Raw genomic sequence first — 27,695 nt, 5'->3', positions numbered from 1 at the left:
ATCACTTTCCGAAGTTAGGTACCCAAAAAATCTCCAGCCTAGGTAACYACCGACGTTAAACCATTTATTCCACACGAGAAGCCCTCAGAGGGCTCTGGAGCCTTCTCACACCAGAAGGTAACGACGGGCGATAACTCGGCGAAGAGTCACCTCCGGATTTCCCAACGGTGTCTGGATACAGTTCCCTTTGCGGGCTCGAAGCCCCAAAGCGGCGACCTTTGCGGTCCTTGAGCAAACAGCACGGGGGCAGGGGAAGCTGATCCCCGCCATCCTCCCCCGCGGGTCCCCGCCAGGGCACGGCGGACGCGGCAGCGCCAGCCCGGCCCCGCTCCGGCCCCGAGCCCCGCGCTCCGCTGCCTCAACAGTGCCACCCAGCGCCTCTTTAATGTCATTKACAGTGGAAAGGGGGACTTGAAACGGGGAAACCCAGCTTGGAGGCAGAGCGGAGTCACAAGGAGCGAGTGAAAKCTGCCGGCAAGCGGCAATGGGGTGTGCTGTGAGCTGCTGGTGCCCCCGGCTAACCGGGAACCATCGACAGAGTGAGCATTTCTGATTTATAATGAAACAAGACAAAAAAAAAAAAAAAAAAAACAACATGCAAAGTTTGTAGCAGTGTTCTGGCAGTGTACTTTTAAGGTGCCAAGTAGGAAAAAGGGCAATGGGACAAAAAAAAAAAAACCCAAACAAAAAACAAAAAGGAACCAAAACTAAACTAATCCAAAGCACCAAAACAAAACCCACACCACAATTTTCCAGTTTTTAAATGGCCTAGCATGTTTCCCAGCTTGTTTCAACACAAGAGGCATGGGCATGAATGTCAGTGGGAGCTTCCTTGGGTATTTACTACAWCAGATCTTCCCGACAGTGAATGGGTAAAGCAGGACTGAAAACTACAAAGTTTATCCATTCATAGAGGCAATTCCGTTATTAATAAAAACCTGCAGCAGCAAAAACTGTCCCAACCGAATTGTGGCTGTGGGAGAGACGAATCCCACACCCCAARCCCAAGGATGCAGGGAGTGGGGGAAGTGGGGAGTTCCCCCAACTGCGGGAATGAAGAGGAAACCAGTTGGTGGCAACATATGTGTATTGTATTTCTCTGAAAAAAATTTGCAACTTGGCTAATTAAATTCCTGGCGCTGAACTGGTCCTTGGCTGAGATCATTGCAATTGGGAGGGTTGGGTTTTTTTTCCTACAGGAGTTCCCTCCTTCTTCCCATCCTCCCGCCTATTACAAGTCCACTCTCCCTTGTTAAAAGACCCCATAACGTGGAAGAGGCAGAAAAGCAGCAGCAGCAGCAGGAAAGAAAAAGACGTCTGGAAAATATTACCCGTTTGCTGCTGCTGCTGCTGAGAAACCTCATTGAAACAGTTACTCGGGCAGCAAGGTATCACCAAAGAGACTTTATCTGATGCTGATCTCTCAAACTTTCAGACGCTGCCTTGCAACTTCTCCAGGCTCCTGGCTAACCGGGTTTGAAATAAGATCTTCAGCTTCGACCACGAGAAACTAACTCCTAATTTATTATTTCTAACTTTTTTTAATTATTATTATTATTATTATTATTACTATTATTTGGGAAAAAAATCGCACAACTTTGAGCTAGAAACTGAAGCAAAGACAAATACATTATAATTGTGAAAACACGTGGGAGAAAATGAGTAGGACTTAATAGCCTTAAACGATTTTTTTTTATTATTTTGATTTTTAATTATTTTTGATTTTTGAGCGCCTCAATAAGTCCCTGAAAAGTGCGATTTGTTCTTTTACCTCAAACTTGGAAACTGTTCAGCCGGAGCAACGGTACGTGAGACCACACAGTTGGCTGGAGCCCCTCTATGACCAAAGGACTGAAGGACAAACAAGGTAGGTGATTTATGATTATGCTTTTGTCAGCTCAAGAGCAGAAGACCCCCTCCTCCCATCCCCACTATTCAAGGGAGGAAAGCTGGAACAGATCCCCAAAATACGAGTGGGGCTGGGGGAGGATCTTACCGGCTCCTACGCTACACCTATTTCAGCAATGAATAGGACCGTCGTGAGGATGAATGAGGTTTTCAGCTCCAACCCCTCCTCCGTGTAATCCGTTTAAGACATTGCTGAGCTTCAAGAGCTGAGGGAAAACAAAACCCAAAAAAAAAAAAAAAAAAAACCCAACCCAACTGCCCCATAAACGCCCTGAAATGAAAATAAATTCGAGCACAGGCTGGGCAGCCGCTCCGTTGATGGCAGCAGGGAGGGCGAGACCTGCTCGGAGCCCAGTCCGGATTCTCTCCGGCCGTCCCTCGCCGCTGCATCCAGGGCCGGGCGGGGACGCGCCAGGAGCGGAGGGAGGGCTGGGACTGAGGGAAGGCAGGCGAGGCGGCGGGCGTGGGGCTGACGTCCCGCCTCGGCCAGCGCTGCCGAGCCGCCCGGGCGCCGCGCCGCGCCGGGAGAGGAGAGGAGGGGAGGGCAGGGCAGGGCAGGGCAGGGCAGGGCGGCCTCCTGAGGGAGGGCCGGGAGCCGAGCGATGCGGGGCGGGGGCTGCCCGGAGCTCCCCGTGCCGCACGGCCGAGCCGAGCCCGCCCCGGCCGAGGGAGGGCCGCCCGGGGAGCGCGGGCGCGGCGGGCGATGGCAGCGCCGGCACAGGCGGGCCCGGGTCGCTGAGGCGGGCGGGGCCCCCGATGTGACGCGGCCGTGCGGGGATCCCCCGGCGCTCCGCCCCGCTGACGCCGCCGCTCCGCCCCCGCTTGGCCGCGGCCGGGCCGGGGTTCCCCCGCTCTGAGCGCGGGGCCCGCGCGTCCCTCCCGCCCGCAGRGCCCTCTGTCCCCGGCAGCCCTGCCCGGCACCTTCGGAGCGGCGGMTCGCGTCCGAGAGCCAGCTCGGCAGAGCCTCGCCAGACTCCTTAGCAATGCTGGCAGAAGTGGRCATTGGCCCGTGGGAGAGAATTTATCCCATTTCCTTGCCCCGAGAGGATCCCACTGTAGTACAGCACTCCTGATGGGCGTTGTCATAGTCTAGAGAAGACAGAGAGGGCATCTCATTAATGTAGAGAAATATCTTGGTAGGAAGGTGCCCCACTTTTCTCGGTGGTGCCCAGCAACCTGACAGGAGCAATGGCCTTAACGTAAAAGACAAGAAATTTCACTTCAGCTCAAGGGAGAACTTTATGTTGAGGGTGGTAGAGCACTGAACAAGCTGCCCAGGGAGCTCATGGAGTCTCCCTCTCTGCAGACATTCCAAACCCACCTGGACACGTTCTTGTGTCACCTGCTGTAGGTGACCCTGCCTGGGCAACGGGGTTGGACTCCACCATCTCCAGAGGTCCCTTCCAACCATAAGGATTCTGTGATTCTGCAGGGCTGCATTGACCCCACATCTCTTAGGGCACAGCTGCTCCTCCTTGTCTCACTTGGCATCATAATGTCCTTCCTTTGGGATCATTTTTCCATTGGCACCCATGCACTTTTTTGAAAGCACACATTATGTGTAGTATATGTGCCTTGGGGGTTCTTCGAGAACTGGATAGCTGGTAGTAAATCTTTCTTGTCCTGCATGCAAGCRTAGAAAACCTGGTAAAGGTTTTCTCAGAAGGAAGAGCAGCTCTGCTGGATTCAGTGGGGATTTCCAGACAAGTCACTAGTAAAAAGCTCGTCTTCAAATTTGTGGCATGAAAACACATTTGCTTCATTTTGTTGCTATTCAAGATTGGTGTATAGAGCAGCAAAGTACCCCTCTGTTCAGTGTAATGGGACTTAGTCAAACAGGGTATGACCTGTTCTTTATAAACAAATTACAAGATAATAAGATGTGTACACCAAATAAATATTTATTTGCTGGATTAAGGCATGAAATGGTCAGGTTTGTGCCARAAGCATCCATGGACTTCTTAGCCAGCAACCAGAAAACATTTCTAAACTAAATTTTTATTTAACCACAATCCAAAATATCTGAGTACAAATATGATTTACTTGTTTCGTTTCTTAGAGCATTTATCTGGGTTTTTTTTTTTTTTTAGTTGGTTTAACAACTAGTGTTTTGCTGGGTACATGAGGGTAAAATCCAACCAGCCAYGGTAGAATTCATTCCACACTGGTTACTCAAACCTGTAAGAGATTAAATTTGGGCAGTTTAGTGGGAAACATACATTGAACAGATCGGAGATTCTTGATTTGCTTATCAAAGCCTGTGCCAACAGATAGTTTGTCATCATTAGTAATCCTGTTCTTTACTTTAAATTTAACCTCAGAGTTAACTTCAGTCTTATGTGAGCTCTTTCCAGAAGATCAATAGCATAACAAAATCTGGAAGTTATAAATAACTAAAAGTTCCAGATATGGTAATTGTGCTGTAATAAAGATGTACAGATGAAGCATAACTTCAGTTTTCTCTCTGCAGGCTGTAGAATAGAAGAGGGAGTCTGGACAGCTATTTTATGCTTTTAATTAACTCTGCCTAGAATTATTTGGACTTCACTGACAGACTATTTAATTTGCCACCAAAATAAGGCTAATAATGAATCTAAATATTGGCTGAGAAATTGCAGGCSTCAAATAGCATGTGCTCACAGAGGATGTACCTGTAGAGCCTGACACAGTGTGTGCAGGCACATGGGCACTCACACATGCTCTCAGACACACTCGTGTCCTTGAAGCAGCTGCTCTGTGGAAGCCAATGCTTTTATTCTCACAAGAAAGGAGGTGGATATTAAGGCTTATAAAGATTACATCTTCCTTTGGTTGTGTGCAAAACAATGCTTGGTGGCTGCATAAGCTTAAAGTCATGTGTGCTGGCTTTTTGGTGCCCACCTCACTGATCTCAGGCATCCTGCTAAGTTAGAGTGGTATGTTCATTATGGACAAATCCCTGCAGACTATTTCCCCAGGTGAATATAGGCAAGGAAAATAGCAAGGGGTGTGTTGGTTTTTGTTGGAGTTCTTTGAATAAAACCAGTTACATGGAACTAGAGAACAAGTGGATCTCATATCACACCAAAACCAGTAATACCATCCGTAACCTAAGCCTTAGGAAGGGTTTTATAGACATCCAAAAATTTCTTGTGTTATCATGATTCCCATTTTATAGGTGAGGAAGCTGAGATAAAGAGAGATGAATTCACTTAGGTGAGGTCTCCCAACAGAGTGAACAACAACACTAGGAAGCAAATCCAAATTGTCCAGGCCTTCATCCACTCTTAGATTCCCTAATGTAAGCAATGCAGTGGTTAAGCATTGACCCATSCCATTGCCTTCATAAGGGAGGTTAATCTCTGATAAATTTGTCAAGCATATACATGCATTTGTATCTTGAGTGTCCCAGAAACAGCAGYTTTTCAGAGAAAGATTTTTTGTGCCTTTATTACAGAACTGCAGGATAAATTACCCACTGATTTCCCTCTTCAGSAAAGTGCCTAATTGCACACTTATTTTTAATTACACACTTACATACTTGCTGAATTCAAAGCCTCAGCACCAAGGTTCAGTAGAAACCCAAGTATTCAGCTTCTATTCAGGCACATAAAAATGAGACATTTTCAAAGGTTTTCTGTGCTCAGCACTTCTGATTTCCACAAAGATTGCAGACAAATCTGACCTGCATGTGAAGTTGATTTGTTTTATCAATTTATTTTCAATGAGGAGTGTGTTATTGAAGCTGCTGCTACAGATGACCCCTCTTCAACCAAATTGTTTGAGTTTCTATTGCAAAGCAATAACTGGACACCCAAATTGGATTCCACATGAATGAAACAAATTGCAAGGTGTACCTCTGGAGGACACTTTCAGGTTTTTAGTCTGTGAGGTCTGACTATACTTAATTCTGAGTAAAGCACAAAAATGTGTGGAGGGTGGAGTTAGCCCTCAGCCCCAGGTGTTCCTCTTTGTAGATCTGTTTCTGTGGTATTGGATTATTGTTGATGTGACCACAGCCCTCGATGTCTAGAGAGGCACAGCTCTTTGTAACCTTTAGAGGTGAAGGGGACTGTGGTGGGTTAACCCTGGCTGGCTGCATGSTACCCTCCCARCTGSTCTATCACTCCTCTCCTCAGCAGGATGGGATRGAGAAAATWASAAGGAAAAACACYTGATGGGTTGAAATAAAGGCARCTTAATAAAGCAAAGGCTGTGCAYGTAAGCAAAGGAAAATAAAAGATTTATCCTCTCCTCAGCAGCAGGTGATGTTCAGCYACTTCCCAGGAAGTAGGGCTTCCGTACAGGTAGCCATTGCTCTGAAAACAAATGTCATAACAAATGCTTCCCTCTGCTCCTCCTTTTAGCTTTTGTGTCTGGGCAGATGTCATGTGGTATGAAGTATCTCTTTGGTCAGTTTGAGTCAGCTGTCCTGGTTGTGTCCACTCCCAGGACCTTGCCCCCCTGTAGCATACTGGTGTGGGAGAAAATGTTGGAGAGACACCCTGGGTGCTGTGGGAGCACTGCTCAGCAGTAGCCAAAACACTGCTGTGTTCTCAACACMTTCTCAACTACCAATACAAAGTACAGCACTTGCAGGGCTATGGGAAAAATTAATTCGATCTCAGCCAGGTTCAATACAGGGACAAAATGAGCACATTTGTGATTGAACATTTATTATTTCCTCCTGGATAAATGTTGGCTTTTGCAATGTATGGGTTAGGGTTTTTTTTTAATGTCTTCAGATTTGGAATTAATGAGTGCTACTCCTTTCAAACAACCTTCCAAATCATTACATCTTATGTACAAACTTTCTGTGCCTCCCCATCTTTTTAATCTTCTGGGGAAAAGCTGTCCAAAACAGCTACATGGTGATGTTTGAGTGCTGCACATGAGAGGGGATTTCTGAAAGGGAAGATATAGTGAGCTGCATCCCTCAGCAAACCTGACTTCAATTTGACCCCCCATCAGCTGGTTCCATGTCCTGTATTGACAGGTGCCAGGCACCACCTGATTGCTTCCTTTGTCCTCATGGCAGCTACATAACAGAGGGTGCAGAATTGAACAGGCTGCAGATAATATTGATATCTTCTGGCACCAGTTGGTTTTCTGGATATCAATTTGCACCTATTCTGTATTAGTAACAACATAAGCTTTTTCTTTCTTTTTGCCTCCTGATTTTGTAAAGGGATAAACCATCTTCAGTTTCTGTTATTCTCAGAGGTGCATGAAAGCTGATTAATAGCCATGTGGATGAACTGTGCCACAGGATTTTGGATAAGGAAAAGTCAGTACTTTACCATGGACATCACCTGTGTTCTTTGTTGAGTAAAGACCCAGTTTAAAGCTGGGCATGAGAACCTGCTGAATTTCAGTCAAGTGTCTAGATSTTATTAAAGTTAGATCTATGTACCATAACTACAGTAAATGCTAGCCTAAATATTTTTCAGAATAGAGAGAACTGAAGCATATTTTGCTATGTTCTTCTAATTGAGATCTAAGGCATTATTCAGTCTGAGAAAGGAGTGTGATCTCTAGTGCTACAGTTAGTATCCCAATCATTAGATGTACCACATCRGTATCAGTCATTTGTTAACCTGATTTTTTTTAATGCTAGAAGACTACAACTTTTAGTCATGTCAGTTAATAGTAATGTAGAGTCAATTCACTTTCACCATAAAGGAGAARTATTCTTTTTGTATATATATTTGGTTTTATCAAGATGCCAAGAGATGCAATGCCAAATACTTCACCAGGTGGACTCTGATCTCAGGTACATGCAAGGGTTCATTTCTTGGTCATGTTTTTCCATAGGAKCCTCCAAAGAAAGGCACTTCTTGCCTCCTCCTCTACAGTTACCACARGGCACATAAATATTTGGCACTGCTTAGTGAATCAAAATGTGTGACTGAATCAACAACAGCCTACACAGCATTAGGATTTAAYATATGGGTTTCACATTTCAGTTCTACTAGATGGGCTGGTTAGGACCACTCAGCTCCATCCCTGGAAGGAAAGAGCTGCAACATCATGACAACAAATTGCTCATCTGAAGGCTCTTTACMTACACACACCTTGTACATGCAAACCTTGGATCTGCTTGCTGGAGGCTGTGTAAAGCTCAAACTGGGTTCAGCACCACGGAGTTAAGTGAAGGTGCCTGTAAGGGATTTTAGGTGCCCAAATTTCAGGATAGAATTATTATAGTTCACTGGGTCAGGCCAGGCCAGGCTAGATGCTTGTAACAGCATTGTCTGATCTTAATATCTCTGATGCTGTCTAACTTCAGTGCTAGTGTTTGACTCAGCAGTTCATTTTTTGTCCCAGACTTGTACAAGCATCATTTCCTTTTAACTTCTTGGGTTAATTATTGGAGAAGGGTGGAGAGTTTTTGGCTTCTTTGCTATTGCTTGGGCATGTTAAAGTTGATAAAGATGATTTCTGCTGGGCAAGCTATCAGTACCTCGTGTTAAATCTTGAGAATATTGAGAAACTTTTTCCAGTCCCCCTGAGATTCAGTCAATTAAAAGACTATACATAAAACCCTCAATTGTGCATACAAAGGGGAAAGTTTCTTTGATGAAAAACAGGAATTTAGATCAAAACACWGTTTATTTTCATAAAGTTGACAGTGAAAGGGAAAAAAAATTGCTCTTTTATTAACACCAGAAATGAATTTCTTGGTCTTAAAAGACTGGATTTTTTCCAATGGGGAGGAACTGTGCTGTAGTGACAAAATCAGAGAATTCTTTTTTTTCTTTTTCCTTTTGTGTGGAAGCACTTCMTAGGTAGAGCAAAACAATAGCAAATTAATGTAAAAGATGCCTGCTACAGTGTATAGTCATTCAAATGTAGCCAGTCCAGATTTTAATGTAAATCCTGTGACTTCTACCCATAGAAGTAGTCTGTTTACTTCAGCCATATAATTCTTAATGTAAGCAGATTTTAGCCCCCACTCACTGTTATGAATATTCTATTTCTGGCAAGAAAAAAGAAGTAGTGCACCCCAAATAGAAAAGCAGAATACAAGTGCTCCAATAATGTTAACCTTGATGTTTGTGACATTTTGCATGCTTGAGGGATTAGTAAACACATGGGCTATTTTACTTCGAGGTAATCTGGAGGAGATGCATTACTTAATCTGTTTTCTAAAGCGAGTCTATTTTGGGCACTAAGTTTCAATTCACCTATAGRGGTGGTAAGCATAAGCTGTCTTTTATTAGGCTTCTTTATGACCCCCGCTGTGAAAGATTTTCAGACAAGCCAGAGCTGGGAGGGTCTCTTTTGCTGGTGGATGATTACAGCACCTGTCAGAGCCCAGCCTTAAGTATTCAAGGAAGTCCTCGAGATAGGGTCCAATTTCTTTAACAGTGCCTCCAAATATACATTTAAGAGGCTTCCTCCTGTCTTGAAATTTAAGACGCTAAATAGCCAGTGGAAAAAAGGAAAGTCTTTGTAACCTCAAACTTCATGCTTGCCTAGTTTATTTTTATGTTGTGATTCTGTGTTGACTTTTTTGTTCCAAGCCTGTAACTTTTCAGAYGTATGTGTAATTGATGACAGTTGTTCTGCTTCATCTTAATAGTAATTTTTCAAGGAAGAGTTAAAAACATATATGATGTAAGGAAGACCTGTTCCAGSTTCAGCTTTGGCCAACAGATGGTGAAACAAACATGAGCAGCAGATGAGTGAGATGATAACAGAGCAGGGAAAATATGAATAATAGCAAGAAAACACAAATATGAAGTCCATTACTCTGAGAGAAACTAATTCAGCAAAATATTCAAGCATGAGCTTTATTGACTTGCAATACACTTGCTAGATTAGCCTTAGACAGACATCATCTGTTTTACGGCATTCACATAAAATGCATTCATCGACAGAAAATGTTGTCATTATCTTCCTATAATTCTGAAAACTGTTAAATAAAATGGTTAATGTGGGTGTCAGAAAAAGCAGTTAGGTACCCATATTTTCCACCTGCCTGCCTGCCCATACTGTTTGTTTCAAGAGTGCCAGAGCACCCTCCCTCCATGCCAGCCACTTCCTCCATAGCCCAGAGTTTAGGTTAGAAGATTTTATAGCCAGGTAACCTAAATATGTRTAAGTGGTCAGAATCAGCTGATGTCCTAGTGTATTTCTGAGTCCAGGGTGGAGTGTTGGCTCTGTTAAACTTATGCATATTTTTGCCACAGATTTAATCTCAGTCAAGCTTTAGCCCCTATACACACACGCTCACGTGTGCATATATCTATGTAGACAAATGTATGAATAATACATTTTTGCAATGGTATCGAGAAGACCTTTTAACGCAGATGTCTGATTATATAAATATAAATTATAAATATAGTCAGACATCTGTTTAAAAAATTATAAATACATTCAGGCATCTGTTTTAAGAATGTCTTTCCAATATTTTTGCAAACATAACTAAGCGACAGAAACAATTCAGGGTGGGATGCAGTCATGATATGGATGGGGGATGAGGAGGGGCTGCCCAGACATTCAGCTGTTCCCCTCTCCTGTGACTATATGAAGCGAGTAGTGGCCCAAAAACCATCTCAGGATAACATGACAGAGTGTCTTAACCAACCAGCCCAAGCTGCCAAAATAAAATCCTGACACAGATAGCGCCTTCTGTGAGAACATTACAAATAGCAGAAAACATCTCTGCTACATGAAGTTTGTTTGGATCGTTCTTTACATGCAGGAAGTACTGSAAAGAGAATTTAAGTTGAGCAAGGGGATGCAGTGAGTCTGTGAGCCAGAAGCTCAGGGTGTATCTGTTGATGCTGAGWTCTGTGTTKCAGCCACGTGCACCCCTTATGACGTCTTCTATCAGCAGGTGGTGGCTCTGCTAATGGTTTCCCTACTTCTTTGCAGATGTATTGTGAGAGGTTTATATGTATCCTGAGAATACTTGGAACCACACTCTTCGGGGTGTCCCTCCTGCTGGGAATCACCGCTGCTTACATTGTGGGCTACCAGTTCATCCAAACAGACAACTACTACTTCTCCTTTGGACTCTATGGTGCTATCCTGGCATCGCATCTCATCATCCAAAGCCTGTTTGCCTACCTGGAGCACAGGAAAATGAAACGGTCGCTAGAGACTCCAATCAAACTGAACAAAACAGTTGCCCTTTGTATTGCTGCCTATCAAGAGGATCCTGACTACTTAAGAAAATGTTTACTTTCTGTAAAAAGATTAACCTACCCTGGAATTAAAGTTGTTATGGTCATTGATGGGAACTCAGAAGATGACGTTTACATGATGGACATTTTCACTGAAATCATGGGTAGGGACAGTTGTGCCACTTATGTCTGGAAAAATAACTTCCACGACAAAGGTCCGGGTGAGACAGAGGAGTCTCACAGAGAGAGCATGCAACACGTATCTCAGCTGGTCCTGTCCAACAAAAGTGTTTGCATCATGCAGAAATGGGGTGGAAAAAGAGAAGTAATGTACACAGCATTCAAAGCACTGGGGAGAAGCGTGGATTATGTACAGGTAGGTATTAGAGCACCAGGTCAGTGCCAATTCAAACACACTTTGAAAGAAAGCAGCTTTTGTATATTTTGTGCAGCATGTTAGAGGCCATCCTAGTCCCTGATGAACACAGTGCTCCTTTCAGTCTGTTTGGAAACAGCTTGACCGTTAAAAGGGTATTTTGCTACCTTTTAAAATGGCTAGTCTATCTGGGACTGTTTTAAATCTGTGCACCAGCTACTGGAGAAAWCAAAAATCCTTCCCCTGCCTTCAGTACTGCCCCATTATCCAAAGAGTTTTGCTTCAGACAAAGCCAGTGACCTTCTGAAAGCCTCATCTCCTCTCCTGTAAGGCAAGGTCTCGGGTAAGGCTTTATTTTGTGAGTTTGTTAGCAGCCCCAAATGTGAGCAGACAGACAGGTATTTGGTCTCACTAGGGAATACCTTGAAGAAGTGGTGGAGTCTGTAAAAAATATRAGGATGTATTTTAAAGGCTCTGAAGGCCATGTGGAATATTCAATAAAAGGGTCMATGTGTAGATTTGAAAGAAAATTTCTTCAGCTAAAGCCTGAAGGAGCTTTTGCTTCATCACTTACAGCTGCATTACCTCACTCACTGCAACTTGGCCTTTAAGGCCTTTATGACACACTACTCACTTAAAAAAGAATTAGGCTGGGTCCTGTCTCCTGTTTCCAAAGCAGCAGAGGCACATTTCTTTCCAGCTGCCTTGGATCCCCTGAAAGATTGTCTATGTTTTTGCCTTACTTACACGGAGGCACTCCTCTCCTGCAAACAGCCCTGCTGACTGTGGGAAGGAGAAAAGGTCATGTGCAAAGGAAGGAGGGTGGGATCAGATTCTCTGGCTGGACACTGAGGACCCTTCCTTAGCCATCCAGGCCAACAAGGCTCATTTGACTACTCCCACTGAATAGGAGATGATTTTCCTAATGAGCCACCCTCAGTTCTTCCCAGCTGCTGCCACACTCAGAGCACCCAGCAGTGTCCTGCAGCAGAGCAGCAGCTCCCCACGAGGTGCTCTCTGGGCAGCTGCATGGCTGAGCCACATGTGTTTGTGGGGCCTGTGCCCAGCCCTGTGTGTGTGTGTGCACTCTCTGCACAGCACAGCATGCATGTGCAGTGTCCAAGGGATGTGCAGAGGCTGCCAGGAGTGGGGCTGGGAGCAGCGAGTCTTCCATGCACAGGAGGGGCAGAAACAGAAAAGTGCCAGGAACCGCTCTGTTACTGGAGCTGGGAGAGGAAGGCCAAAATTTAAAACCCATCCTCTACCATTTCCCAAATTGAAACTGTTTTATTTTTTGAAAACAATGGGCTTAAGCACTCCATTGTCTGTGCTTTGGTTTGTGCTGTGAGGAACAAAATGATGGGACAAAAATGCTTATTTTCTTTATTAGCATGGGCTTATAATCACTTCACACAGACGTATCAGATTGCAGAGGAAGAAGGAAGGGAGAAAACAGATGCATAGCAAGTTTTCTCCCTTAGTTCAGCTCTTGCATTTTTCAGGGAACCTGGAAAAAGTGTTTCTATTTCAACAGTCTTAGCATAAACTGAGAAAATAGCAGAGATGTTTCTGTTCAGTTAACRCTCCTGACCTGGCTCAGGAGCTCTAATGAATTTGCCAGGGATTGTAATGCTGCTGTGAGCCCAGTCTGCAGCAGTGACTGATGCCACAGTCACATCTACAGTCACATCTATGGTAGAAATGCAGTCCCTTGGCRGCCCTGGCTACTACAGAGTCATAAAAAAGTGCAGCTAAAATGTGGTTTATGAAAGAATGAAGGTTGAGATATTTCGAATTGTTCTTTGGGGTGACCCAGGGTAAATTACTTTAAATAAGCCAAATATTTTAAGGGCTAAGCAATCTGTATCAATGGTCAAGCATTTTAAAAAGTGGCCAGTCAGCACCATTGCCCACCTCCAAAACCGTAGGCCTTACAGTTCTGAAAAGACACCYTGGAATTATGAACAAGCAATCATAAGCTGTCAGACCTGTGCAGATAACAAGCTGTTGCTTATTAGTGGTGTCTCATTAAGTACTCAAAACTGCTGTAAAGGCTTATTTCTATTCCAGAGGAGATTAGGAGTGTGCAAGTAATCAGGTGGAGRAATTGAACTGGCAGGGTTGTGAGGCGGCCAGGGTGCAATTCAGCTTGGCTTGATAAAGGTACCGTGTGGACAGTCCAGTGCATTCTGAACTTCTCAGARCAGCATGATAAAGTGTCACTGCCGATAGTGAGGAACTGAACAGCTCCCTCAAGGTCAATTGTCCCTTTCATGTAACTCTGTGACCCCRGGCAATGATGTTTGGTCCCTGCCCTTAGGTGGAAAGATGGCAAATTGTCTCTTGGGCTGTCCTGGGCACACCCTGGTTAGGCAGGTGTGTTTTATTTGGGTTCCAAAGTGTCTGTCTTTCTCTTTGTGTGTCCTCTGTTCACCTGCAAGAACCTCATCCAGATGGAAAATGATGGCTTGTTAGGTTTGTCCCAGAAAYCCAGACATACTCACCGTGCTGGCATGCCCAGGACATGTGATGGTATTGTAAAAAAATCCAATGTTTTTGGGATTCCTCTTCTCTATATATATTAGTGATGTGGCTCATGGGCAGGCCTTTCTGCCATAAATAAATGCATCTGATGTGGTGGGAGCTGCTCAAGTGACAGTGTTGGAGGGAAAGCAGAGAGGCTGGGAGGCAGATGATCACAGCCCTATGCTCTTGGTCACAAGAAACAGGATGTCTGAATTCATCAGACATCTGGGAATTCAGCAAACTACAGGTTCCCTGTGCAAAATATTCAGCAACAGGTCTTGTCCAGGAAGACCCAGGTAAAAATACAGGCATTGTTTCCCCTCTTCAGCAGGATTGTTTTGCTCCCTTTCTGTCACTCAGTGCTACTACTGATGACAGCTTTCCACTAAAGCTGGAATCACACCTTGGCCAGGTTCCAAGGATGCTGTGGGATGAGCTTTTGAGGATAGGAGATGGATTCATCAAGTTAGTGGGAGCTGGAGATGCTTGTGGCTTTTCTCCTGATGGAGATATGAGAGCTTTTATCACTTTTCTCCTCTTGCCCCCTCTGAGTATGGAGGGGAGGAGTTTGGCAGACTTGCCAAGTCTGCACCCMCTCCAAGCTATGCAGTCCAGCTGTAACCTCTGGGTTAACCTGGGTAACCTCTTGTTTCTGGTTCATAGCAGAGCTCCAGTGCTCTCTTCCCACTTCACAGAGCAGATATGAAGGTTGTGTCTCCCCTGGCGTGAGAGGGCTTAGGTTGAGTTGAAAGTTTGCATGAAAGGACACCGAAGTTAGGATACCCATTACAAAGCCTCAGGAGAATCTGTATTAAYATGCTGTTCATTCGGGGCTACTGACTTGCTCTTACTAACCCCATCTGAAGTCATAGGAATGCAATTTGTGGACAAACTAGAAGCAGTGTGATAATTTGTAGGGTGGGATTCAGCTGGTCAGAGGGGTGWTTCTGGGACAGTCTCTGCTCCAGTTCCTGGGTCTGTGAAATGAGTTCACACACGATGTGGCCAGTTCTCTCAGCAGAAGCAACKCCAACAAGGAGACACCCACTTRTTTTAAACAGGCTCAGCCCAAGTYGCTCTCCTCAGAACAAATGAAAGCAATGCCAGCTGCCTCACAGGCCAGCCAGCCAGTCTGAGCTCTCCTCCTACTCTCCAGGGGAAAGGCAATTTCCTAATGTACACAGTGTTTAGTTGACTAGGAGTGTTTGTGTAGCTGAAATGCTTTGTGTGTCATCTACTTCTGCCTTGGTCTTTTGGAGTACTGAATTTCACGACTCACACCTTCTGGCCTTACAATTTTTTTTATAAAAATGCCAAAGAAAAATAGCAACTAATTTCTCTATGTCAAATGTCAAATCCCTGCACTATTAATAACACATCATGCATCTAAAATTTMAAATTAGGTTGTTCTGAAATACAGGATACATATCTTACATGAATTACTAAAGCCTTCTGTGGGTGAAAGAACTACTAGGTTTCGTCCCAGACTCCTACTTGACAGTTTTTTTGTTTGTTTTTTTTTTTTTGTAACAAGTGCCTGGGATTTACCTCCTCACTCCTTCCCTCATATGGCAATGGGAAACATTTGACCAAGGTGCTCCAACCCGGCAGCTGATGCAGGGAAGCCCTATGTCAGAGCACAACAGGAATCTGCTGCACACCCACAAACATTGTCTCGCTCTGCAGTGCCCCATATCTTATTTGTAGAAGCCAGCCCAGTGTGCCAGTAAAACAAATGGAGCTGATACAGTGGAGAGGATTGTTTGTGAGCACAGCCTTAACAAGCTTGTGTTTTGTTCAGCACTACGCCTTGCTGCCTGCTACAAGTGACCTTTAACAGAAATATCACTGCAGTCTTCAAAGTCAGATTTAATTGCATTCAGGAGAATATGAATTTGGAGTCATTATAACTACTTGCATGATTTTTATTTTCTTCTCCAGTATGCTCCTTAACCCATTTTTGTTCTTGTTTTTTTTTACTTGTAGGTCTGTGATTCAGATACAATGCTTGATCCAGCCTCATCAGTGGAGATGGTAAAAGTTTTAGAAGAAGATCCAATGGTTGGAGGAGTTGGAGGTGATGTGCAGGTGAGTACTACGATTTTCAAATTAACAGAGGTGTTTCAACAACTATTTTCACTGCAACAGATTTCTCTGCCTGGAATAGCATTAAATATAATTTATGTTTATGTACTGTAAGTATATACATAATATGTAATACCATCATAGATGCTCTTTTTGTGCATTGAATGGAAGCTCTTATTCTTAGCTGTGAGCACTGTATGGTTTTAACACCCATAGCAAGTAAACAAATAATATTCTACCCCATATATATGAAAAGGGGTACACTGGTATGGTCAGGACGGTTGTGGAATCTTTGTATACATCTCTGAGTATAGCTGCATGCTCAAGGTACCGAAGGAAAGCCATAAGGGAGCAGGGAATTGAGAGCAGGTCTCCCAAAACTATGTCAAGCACCTCAAGCACTTCAATTATATTATTACTGGAAGCCAAGACTGTTAGAAATAAAAGTAATTTTGAAATGTTGTGCACTCTGTGTTGCCAGGTCTCCCATCTCTGTCAGGCAGGGCAATAGAAAACTCCCAAGTCAGATCAACTCATCAACTCTGTATGTTAGGATTTTCAGCATTACTGAGTTTTGCTGAATACTGCAGCAAAAGTCTGTTGGTTCCTTTTGACACAGCTCCTGCAATTTATAAAGGGAAATGTGTATGAACAGTTCAGTTGGCCATAGGATCAGTCCTCTGTACTCAGCTGGGCTTTTAATGTGAGAYGGAGGAGAAAGGGCCATGTGAATGAACAAACACTTACTAATGTGCCCCAGTAGTCAGAAGTATTTCAGGCATGTGGCTCATAACTCCAGAAATTAGGATTCCCACAAAAACCTGAATAACTTTGGAGCTCTAGATTGACCACAAACTAGGCGTACACAGCCTACGCATGTGAAATTCCAGGCACGTGTGAGTACAAGTGAAGGGAGGCAGTACAGGTTCACTGTGACAGTGAAGGTTCATAAGCATCTGCAGTGGAAAGGATGTGTGTCCTCTGTGAAGAAAGGTGACAGAATGAAGGCTCTGGGCTTTTACTGTTCCCCAGTTCATTTTCCAGCATACACCAAATACATTTAAGCCATGCCTGAACCTATCCCCAAGCCCTGCTGCTTCTAGTTCTGGAATTAAACCAGACAAAAATTAGAACCATCACAGCAAAAAACCTATTTTTTTCTAGTTGTAGGGCAATGCTTTATAGCTGTAGAGGACCAAGAATCCTCCGTAAGATCCCCACAGCAAGAAYGTATGTGTGCAAAGCTGGCACAGCCACCCTGCCAGACATTTCTTTGCCACATCCTCTGGCACAAGGCGTGTGTTGAGAACCTGGATGTGAAGCCACAGACTTGCACATCCACATGTGGTCATATCCACTGTGTTCAGTCTCTTAGAATATGTTTACGTTAAGTGTAGCTTTGAGTGAGTTTTGGGTTGTGCAGAAGAGAAAGACTGAGATTTTTATGTGGGCCTGAGGAAAATGCCACTGGAATATAACTGTATGTCTTGGACAAGGTAACAGGCTGGTACTGCAGAGACAGAACAGGTTGCTCCTCAGAGGTCCTAATGTTTGATATGGAGACACAGTCCAGGGTTAAACCTCCAGGACCAGCCTTATGATACCAAAATGTCARGCAAAGACCATGTGCTCAGCTTTCTCATGCTCCAGCACAGCCTTAGGGAGGCTGGAAGGACTCTTGTGAGTCCCAAAAATGTGAACAGGCAGAAGAGCAGCAGGAAGCCATAGATTCTACCAGCTCATCTTGGGAAAGTCTAAACCCAGCAGGTCTTGAGTTGGGGGCAAAAGGGAAAGAAAAATGAGACAGAAAAGAAGGCTATTTCTTGGTGGAGAATAGGAAAGGTTGCACGGAAAAAAAGATCTTGGAAAAATATCTCAGTGAAATAGACATTTGAAGGTTTCATCTCACCCTTCCTGTCAATGTCCTGGCTGAGCAGCTTGCGTAGCTCCTGGGTTTGCCATGAGCTTGACACAGGAGTGAGGTTCTCACCACATTTCCTCTAATGTCTGAAAACTCCTTATTGATCCAATGTGTACACTTTCTGTTTCAAGACCTCATCTGAAAGGAAAACTTTTTTTTTTTAATTTGCAGATTTTGAACAAATATGATTCCTGGATCTCCTTTCTGAGCAGCGTGAGATACTGGATGGCATTTAACATCGAAAGAGCCTGTCAGTCCTACTTTGGCTGTGTCCAGTGCATCAGTGGACCTCTGGGAATGTACAGAAACTCTTTACTCCATGAATTTGTGGAAGATTGGTACAATCAAGAGTTTATGGGCTCCCAGTGCAGCTTTGGAGACGACAGGCATCTAACTAACAGAGTKCTAAGTCTGGGCTATGCAACAAAATACACAGCTAGATCCAAGTGCCTTACGGAAACACCGATAGAGTATCTCAGGTGGCTGAATCAGCAGACCCGCTGGAGTAAATCCTACTTTAGAGAGTGGCTTTATAATGCRATGTGGTTCCACAAGCACCATCTGTGGATGACCTATGAAGCTGTAATCACTGGATTCTTTCCTTTCTTCCTTATTGCCACAGTCATTCAGCTCTTCTACAGGGGAAAAATCTGGAACATCCTCCTCTTCCTGTTGACAGTTCAGTTAGTTGGCCTGATAAAGTCTTCCTTTGCCAGCTTCCTTAGGGGCAACATTGTCATGGTTTTCATGTCACTCTACTCAGTGTTGTACATGTCAAGTTTACTGCCAGCAAAGATGTTTGCGATTGCCACGATAAACAAAGCAGGGTGGGGCACGTCAGGAAGGAAAACCATTGTAGTTAATTTTATAGGACTCATTCCAGTCTCCATTTGGTTTACAATCCTCCTAGGTGGCGTAATTTTCACTATTTACAAGGAATCAAAAAAGCCATTTTCTGAGTCAAAACAGACAGTTCTCATCATTGGCACAATACTCTATGCATGTTACTGGGTTTTGCTTTTGACTTTGTACATGGTTCTTATCAACAAATGTGGCAGGCGGAAGAAAGAGCAACAACACTACGACATGGTGCTAGACGTATGATGTTAACGTGGGAAGTTACCCAGAGTTGTAAAGCAACCCAACGACCTTGTAGTATCTGTGGCATCAGACATATGTTGCCAAGGGAAATGGATCACTGCTGCTGGGAATAGGACACTTATATTCCTCTGGGTTCATTTTCATCCTGCCAAAGTAAGGAGAAAAAACAAAAAAAAAAAAAGAAAAAAAAAAAAATTTTTTGTATTCAAGGGGGGGAAGGACACAAACCACACAATTACGACCTGTTCATGAGAAAAGGGGAGAACTTCTATGTTTATGCACTTTTTTATTGTGCATATGCCTGACAGTGTTACGTTCTATATACCTCACTGGTCATGCTTATGTGTGTGGACAGAAAGAAAGGAGTTTGGAGAATCAAGAAAATGACTGTACAACCCCTTGCAACCTAATTTATGAACATCTCTTTTTTTATAGATCTGTTTATAGGAAGGGTCTTTTGTTTTAGGCTGCCAAATGTAATGCCAAAGGTAAATTTTAAGAGGCCATTGGCTGAGCTGTATTTTTATATTATTGTATTATTTGTGTGTGTGTATTTTTAAGCCAACTTTTTTTTTTAAATCACATATTTTATATTTTACTATCTGCCAAAAAAGCTGCCTCCCCAACATTTTGTTCTTTAGCCTTTTTAAATATATTTGGGGACAAAAATATCATGCATTCTCCCCCCAAATTTCTGCTGAGATTTTATTGTTCACAACAGAAAGAATAAAAAGTCTCTCTGCATTTTTGCAACWAATGAATGGTTATTTCTGTGAAAAAGCATTTAAGTGTGCTCTTTTAAGACATTTTTTAGGAAAGGCCCAAAATTGTCAGGTTTTGCATACAAGCATATTTGTGCATAAAAAAGGCCAAAGGGGTAGATATGTGCAATTTGGGTTTTTTTGTTTTGATAACATTGTAAAAGGGAAATTTGCTTCTCTGCTGAGAGCTTARTATCCCTGGCATGCACAATAAACAATAAGGCAAGGCAGGCCTCCATGCCACTGGAAAATACATTGCTACGGAAAGCCTCCCGTTGATTTTATATGGGACCCGRGCAGTCAAAAACTTCTGATCTGGAAAAATATTGGGCATCCAAAAYTGCTGTTGAATTCACTGATGGTCATAGTTGTTCATAATCTGCTAGTACCAAGCAAATAGTTTAGATTTTTAATTAAAAACAACATGGAAGGAGAACTTATCAATACTTCAAAATGTGTGTGTCGTACCCTAAAATTTCCACAGAGGCTTTCGTACAGTTTATAGAAAATAAAAATTCTCTGGCACCCAGTGTAATACAGAGCCCAGTACTGAGCCAAATAATTTGTTTTTGACTACAGCACATCTACCAGAAAAAAAGCCAAKTTTTTTATCAGAAAACATCATGCCTTAGGAAATCCATCACTTCCTTGGTGCCTAGTAATCAGTCTTGGACATTTATTTTGGACCATGGTTTTGAGAAATTTTACAGTCCTTCACCAGCCAAAGGAATGTGGCACTGAGCCCTAATATACTTTATAAAGAGCAACAGAAAGACCAGCTGCCCTTTTTAGATTCTGGTATTAGAAGCACTGTGGTAAAGCAGAAATCAGCATATGATGCTTAAAGAACTTAGAAGCATTTTCAGCTTCTCTTTTTTATGCAGACATGAATAGATTCTGCTGTAGAATGAACTGCACACACACTACCTTATTTGTCTGATTATCTTGAGGTACATGATTGCTTGAAAGTCATACTAATATTATGTTAATGATTGGAGAGTTGATTCATGTTGATTACGAAATAGAACAGTATTAAAAAAGCAAGAGAAACGGTAAAAATAAAAAAACTTGACTATGCCTTTTAACTATTTATGATGTAAGTTAAAGCTTGGGTTAACATTCAAATGTCAAATAAATCTTCTCATTCTATAAAAAGATTGAATTAATTGCCTGTATTTATTCTAGCAATTATTCAATGTATTTCCAATATAGGTTGTATAGTATAATTGTTACTTTCATAAATAAAATATTTTTGATAAGATTATGACTAATTCATGGTATTTCTCACCAGCACCTGCACTTTAAAGCCACAATTCTGCCCAGTTTGGAGGCTGTTCTCCTGTCACCAGCTTGATTTCCAAGTGGGAATTTGCCCTGGGRTGAAGTGCTTTGGAGTGCAGTGCGTGCCGGAGGCTGTCAGGGCTGGTCCCTGCAGTGCACAGGCAGCACTCWGAGTCTCTGCCAGCAGCTGCTAGACCAATTCAATCTCAACACTTCCTTCCCTTTTTCCTCTGCTTCCTGATTTACAAAACAGGAATAGCAATCCARCTTCCTTCTGGGAAGCACTTTGAAGTTTATGGCCAAAGTACTCTGCATGGGAGCTGATGTTTTCCAGCCCTCCTGTCCACTGGCAGTTATCACCCTCCACAGCTCGGGAAGCAGAGGAGGACAGGTCCATGGCCTTCTGCTGCTCCTCATTGCTGCTCTTTGTCAAACTTCAGCTGTGCATTTTTGGTCACTGAGGGTTATGGGCAGCTGCCACTGCTGCAGGGAAACAGGGGCAGAGGGAAATCTCACAMAGGCTTGCCCCARRGCAATTTCTTAGGAGACASATTCTCAGCCCTGGGTGCATGCTGKGGCCAGGATTGAGCTCCCCAGTGTCTATCAGTGACAAACTGCAGCAGGTTCAGTCCAGGGGCTCTGTGTTGGTTTGGGCTGGAGTGGAGGCTCTGAGCCACCCGGGCTGGCTGGGCTGGAGAAGGGATGTCTGTGGCAGGGGGGCCTTAAGGTCACATCCAATACCTATAGGGAGGTTTTCGAGAAAATGGTTCCAAGCTCTTCACAGTGCTGCTTGGTGTGATGATGAAAGACTCTGAGTTTAAGTTGAAAGGGGAGAGGTTCAAGGTTCAGGATTTGACCTGGTTATCAACACGAACTCCTTCCCCATGAGGAAATCTGTGCAGGTTGCCAGGATAGTGAGCCTCCCTCCATCCTGAGAGAGATTAAAGACTAAATTGGGCAAAGTCCTCAGGTGCCTGGTCTGACCTCAGTGCTGTCCCTGCTTTAAGAGGTTGGGGTAGAGATACAAACCCTCCCATCATCCTTTCTGAAGCAGGTGCTGACAGCTCCCACCCGCATGGAAGCTCGTTCCATCTTCGCTCCTAACACATCCATCCTGACCYCAGGCACAAATAGCTCAGCAGCAGCTGGTACTGAGTACCCAAAAAATCAAAGCCCTTCCTGTGACTGTGTCACTCTCCTCATCGTGCTTGCAGCTATTTAAATAGATTTCAGTAGAACACTGGACTACGAAACAGTTCTTACTGAAAGTATTCTCAAACAAATGAATATTTTTAATACAATTTCCTCATTTTCATTAATAGCAAATATATTTTTGAGATCGCTGTCAAAAGARGAAAACATCTGAAATGAAATACTATGCTTTGTTTTGAACTTTTTTAAAAAACATGGATTTTTTTTCAGTCACCTCTGWTAGACAGATGGTGCTGAAAAGACTCCCACAAATTATGGATTCTACATAAAAAGATCTAAAAAAATGCTATGAATTGGCAATATCTCAAGTTATAAATCATTTCCATAGTAGACTAATTTGGGTTTGAGAGCAATTGTTTGCAGAGACCAGGTGTGACGCAAAACCTGCAATAATCTGAGGTGCAGCAGGGAGGAAGGACCCCTCCTCTTCTGTCTGCTAATAAGCTTCATTTTGGCCAAGAATCAGGTTTCTTTCACTGGGAAATACATGAATATTTAGCAGAACTTTTCTAGGAGGCAGAAAAATTCCTGTCAGACATGTACTGCCAAACATGTCCTGATGCACAAGCTGTTGATAATCTGTTAAAAAATTTGGTCTGAATTTTTCTCTTAGCAAGAGATRAAATGGTGAAGAGGAGACGAAACCACTGAAAGCTGTTGATGAGGTTTGGTATTACTGAAGCTTTGCTGCAAATGCCACTTTTCTCTAGAGTTAACACAATTATTTTAAATATGGTACATTTTTCCCACCAACGGTGGGATTGGTGGGTCGAGYAGGGACCAGCCTGGTCTGGGAGATTGTAGAGCTTAGGTGTGATCCCTGCCATCAGCTGTTCTCAAGCTTGGAAAGAGTCCCTGACTGTTTTTTACAAATTAAATACAAGGTACCACTACTCCACTGAGGAGTACAAGGCAGGTCAGCTCACCCCTTATTGACACCATGTGGGATTTTATTCTCTCAAGAGATCCTCAGATGTTATATAGTTCTGCAGTTTTCACACCTTTTTTTTTTTCCCTTTCAATTAAGAAACTCCACACATTTTCTTAGTCGGTTGGTCATGTGCAGGAAGCAAGAAAAAAACACAAACCAGGTTTGAGGACCCATTGCATTAATACTTCCATTGCTTCTTTTACAGCATCCCTGATGGGCTCGCTTTCCTCTAGTGCTTCAATTTGCTCCAGTTGGACACCCCCTGTAGAAATTATATGGTTGTGACAGAATCTTCTTTTGGCTGCTTCTCGCAAATTGCAGTGATAACAGAAAGTGTTAAGAGCTTGCCCACAATCAGTGCTACTTTATATTACCCAAGGGAGCAAAGTCTGGAATCTGACATTATCAGTCACATTGTTAGAAATAACAAACCCCACATGTGAAAGAGTGACAGCCAGCAAGTGAATCACAGGAAATTAGATTTTGTAAGTTCCTCTGCCCATGTAATTATTTATTTCATAATCTTTAAGAGTAAAAGCAGCACTTTTTTCTATGTCTTGTCCCTACAACACTTTGGGGACATAGTGCTACATAGAATACTGTGGTCATGAAGAACTAGGATGAACATGGCTAAAAATACATTAAACGGGCAGCTTGCTATAAATTAATTACAAGAACGTGGCCCGTATTTGCTCCCCAAAATTGTTCTTAAGTTTTCCATTCTGATTCTTTATAATGAATGTAGCTCATAGGCTGAGCCCATCCATTGAGTTGATGCTGCAGACACCAGTGATTTCTGTCTGCCCTCAATCTTCATTGCCTTTCACAAAAATTGCACAGCATCTTGTCAGCATGAGTTGGTCCTGACCTGGATTCTGCCACCATCTCTAACACCTGGATAACTGTGACAGCACTGTGAGATGTGTTAGACGATAGCTCAGGATCAAAAGACAAAGCCTGTGAAGATCACCGGAGAGGGCTCCTCCGTCAAAAAAGGGAACATTTGATAACAGAGATGTAAAAGCAGCACTGTACAGTACACAAAATGCTAATTCATGCTTATATTTTAGAGAAATAGACCTCGTTCCCTACAAGTGCCTGTTGCCTTTCACTGCCTATGGAGAGAGACTCATTGGTCAGCTCAGATCATGGCTCACAGTTTAATTCACTTTTTAGGAGTCTCAGGAGATCATCTAGTCCAGCCTTTTGCTCAAAGCAGTGACAGCTCTGAGACAAAAACAATGCAACAGAAGAGTCAATCACTCAGCACAGTCTTTCCTTAAATGCTGACTTTCATAGATGCTCAGTTTGGTCAAATGTATAAAAATATTTGCACTCTGAAAACCTTGTCTGCCAAGGAAGTGTGGTATAACCAAAATCTTTGTGATTTTACTTATTGTAGTCTAAGTGTTATTATATTTGGCTTGGTTTCATTTATGTTTCTTGGGAAATTATGCCCACAACTGTAAAATTGAGACTTCTGTTTACTAGCTTGCATTAAAAAAAAAAMCAAAAACTTCACTTAAATTGTGGTAATAAATTGATTWAATCGAACTGGCAGAGAAACGTGACACTTTTATGTCAACCTGTGCCAGATCAGTCTCACATGATTTACCTTAAAAGAAGCCACAATGTGAATTTACAGCAGTTCTTTTCCATGAGGACTGCCCTGGGCAAATCCTTGCTCTGCAATAAGCATGAGGTAGCTTAAGCCTGGAGTGTCAGAGTCATTAGTTATATTGCATTGGCCACAGGGCACGAGAGGAAATATGGACAGATAATGTGATAATGATAATTAAGGCAGTGTGAACTCATGCCCTAGGCTGTTCAAAGTTTTTAGATGTATATGCACCTTGAACTACCTTCTAGGTAAGCCAGGGGCCTGTGCCATGTGCAAAAAAGACACCAGGGAMTTGTAAATTGTGCAGTGAATTACCACAATTTCAGCCTGGTTATTTAAACTGCTGTAAGCCTCCACTAAGAATGTCTTTTCAGAATAAGGGCCATTCTGATTTGATATAGTAACACATCCTCCTCTCCATTTCTTTTTAGGTAGGACTTTAATACAGTTTACCTCTTGCACACTGGAAGCCTGACCAAGATGTGTTCACATGATCACAAGTGCAGGACCTGGAGCTGGAGTTTCCTCAGGCTGARCAGGAAGCAGGCTGTTGGCTGGACAAATGCCTGTGCCCCTCCAAGCTACCCCAGCATSACAGATGCATTAGGCTGCATGTGTGCTGTACCCAAGTGGAAGAACAGAACATGCTGTATGTGCAGCAGCCCCACATTAGCAGGAACCAYACAAGTTGGATGTGAGAGTAAGTTATCTGCTCCTGGCAGCAGAGGAGGAAGAAGAGGGATTTCATCACTGAAAGAAACATAAATGAACTGTAAATGAGCTAACTCACTGCATGGCACATCCCTTTGTGGCCAGATGAGCATTTCTGTGGCTGCTCTGCCTGCTGGCATTGGCATATCAACATTACCACAGGGGAAAAAGAGAGTGAACCTGTGGTGCCTTGTGCTGGGTGCAGCTGTCACAGTGCATGGTCTTCCCTCTCAGCCCACTGGAAGCATTTACTCTTTTGCTGCCAGACCAACTGCTTTATACAAACTGCAACACAACAGCATGATCACAGGCAGCTGCCAGATCCATTCATTTCAATTTTTGTAATTATTAGTCTTTAATTCCAATAATTAATTATTTGATGGTTATTTGGCTTAACACTGTTGCAGTTCTAAAACAGATGCTGCTGTTATCAGTTGGATTCATCCCATGGAGAAGGAATCACCTGCCCACCCCCAGCAGAGTGTGCTCCCCAGGCAGCCTGACCAATCTCACACAGCATCTTTACCTGTTGGGGAATCCATGCTGTCCTCAGCTGCCAGCTCAGTCCCTCTCTTGCTTTGTCACTGCTCTGATTGCTCCTTATGTTCTTAATTAAATTAAAGGAGTGTGAGGTTCTGGGAATCAATGGCTGGGAATCAATGTTCATATTTCTCTTGCAGCTTTGAAGTCTGTCTAATCTCTCCTGTTAYCGCTCTAATATCTGAGATGTCATGGGGGCTTTGTAAGTACACAGATTAGACAGATTGCAAAGTTAATGGGGACATATGGGTGATTTTTCCCAGCCATTATTCTCTCTCTAATTGTGGTGGAAAGAATCTGTCAGCAGAAATGCACTCCTCACTAATACATTGCTGCAGCACGTTGGTAAATGCTGGGGAGAGTGCTGGTCTCTGCGAGTGTGTTCTGCACACACGATAGATCACTCCATACCCTTTGTTTGTTTTGGTTTTTTTAACAACTAACCAGTGAAGGAGTCATTTGGAAACGTATCTGGCATTGACYTCAGCCTGCCAAGAACTGTGGGAAGTTTTCTGATCAACTCAGTGTTGAAATAAAACAAAAAGCTTATTATCCTTGTGGTTTTCTTCCTGTGAATTTTGGGTGATACCCTATGTGCTAATGAGCAAAGCCCCGGGAAACTCAGCATCATTGCAGGGGACACCTGTATCCTTTTGTTTTCCAGCCACTTCCGCAAATCTAATTTGTTACTTGTCTGTTTAAATCAGCAGAGCCAGGTAGGTATAAAACTAAAGTTTTAACCACCCATAGCAATTACACAAGTTTCATAAGATTAGGCAGGAAACACTTCATAAATTCCAGTAGTTAACACTTGTTTTAATTGAATTGCTCCCGAAGCTTGAATGGAACTGGTATTTCTCTGCTCTGAAGGTTGCTTTTCCCAAAACACAGCTGCATAACAACAAACAGATGTTTYCTAAGGGAGACAAGGCCACATTTCCAGCGTTGGTAAAGTGATGCCTCTGTTGGGTACATTTATCAGGTACTTCCACATCTAAAATAGGTGGGAAAAGCCTTGGTTTTGATTCAGCTACATTGAATCCATTTGCATTAGCAGAAGTTTAAAAAGATCTTGCAATTATCTGGAGTTTAATCCATATTAAATAATTTGATCTTGATTTGCCTTCTTGACCATAGGCAGAACAAGTCATCATGATACAGGGACACATGTTTTTCTAAGAAAAGCAGAAAGGAGCTAATGGATCATTCCTTAGATCCATTTAGGCTGCAAAGCATGCTATGCTATAGGACTGTATCCTAGCAGAGGAGCTTTTACTTGTTTGCGTGAAGCAAACTACTAAAATAACTTGCCCAGGACAATATTGTGCTTTTGAAGTTTTGTATCTGCACTGATGATAAATGTTTCCTATTGACTTAGAAATAGGTGAGGCATGCAAGATGCTCCCACCCGTTGCCATAGGAGATTTTATGYTTTGCATCCTCACCTGCTTCAGCACCAGGTCAGCCAGGTTAATACGAACCATGCTTATCAATGCTTATTCAGAAAAAATACCTGGATAACATAATCCAGGCAAAAACCACTCTCAGTCCCTTTTATGACCCAGCTGTGGAGGCAACAGCAGCAGCCACCAGCCAGGGTTATTTATT

General features: G+C 43.1%; 1 protein-coding gene across 1 annotated transcript; it reads left to right on the top strand.

Moving 5' to 3' along the window:
- Positions 1-1,248: 1,248 nt before the first annotated feature.
- On the top strand, positions 1,249-20,998 carry HAS2 (hyaluronan synthase 2). The gene is made up of 4 exons (XM_057368099.1): positions 1,249-1,867; positions 10,771-11,397; positions 15,910-16,011; positions 18,101-20,998. The coding sequence occupies exons 2-4, from the start codon at positions 10,771-10,773 to the stop codon at positions 19,031-19,033; spliced, it is 1,662 nt and encodes a 553-aa protein (XP_057224082.1). The 5' UTR covers positions 1,249-1,867; the 3' UTR covers positions 19,034-20,998.
- The last annotated feature ends 6,697 nt before the right edge of the window (positions 20,999-27,695 follow it).

Source organism: Malurus melanocephalus, unplaced genomic scaffold (assembly GCF_030028575.1).
Source record: "Malurus melanocephalus ecotype Western Australia unplaced genomic scaffold, MMel_1.1 scaffold_3, whole genome shotgun sequence".
Taxonomy (NCBI): domain Eukaryota; kingdom Metazoa; phylum Chordata; class Aves; order Passeriformes; family Maluridae; genus Malurus; species Malurus melanocephalus.
The sequence above is the reverse complement of the archived record's forward strand: the minus strand, read 5'-3'. Positions and strand labels throughout refer to the sequence as shown.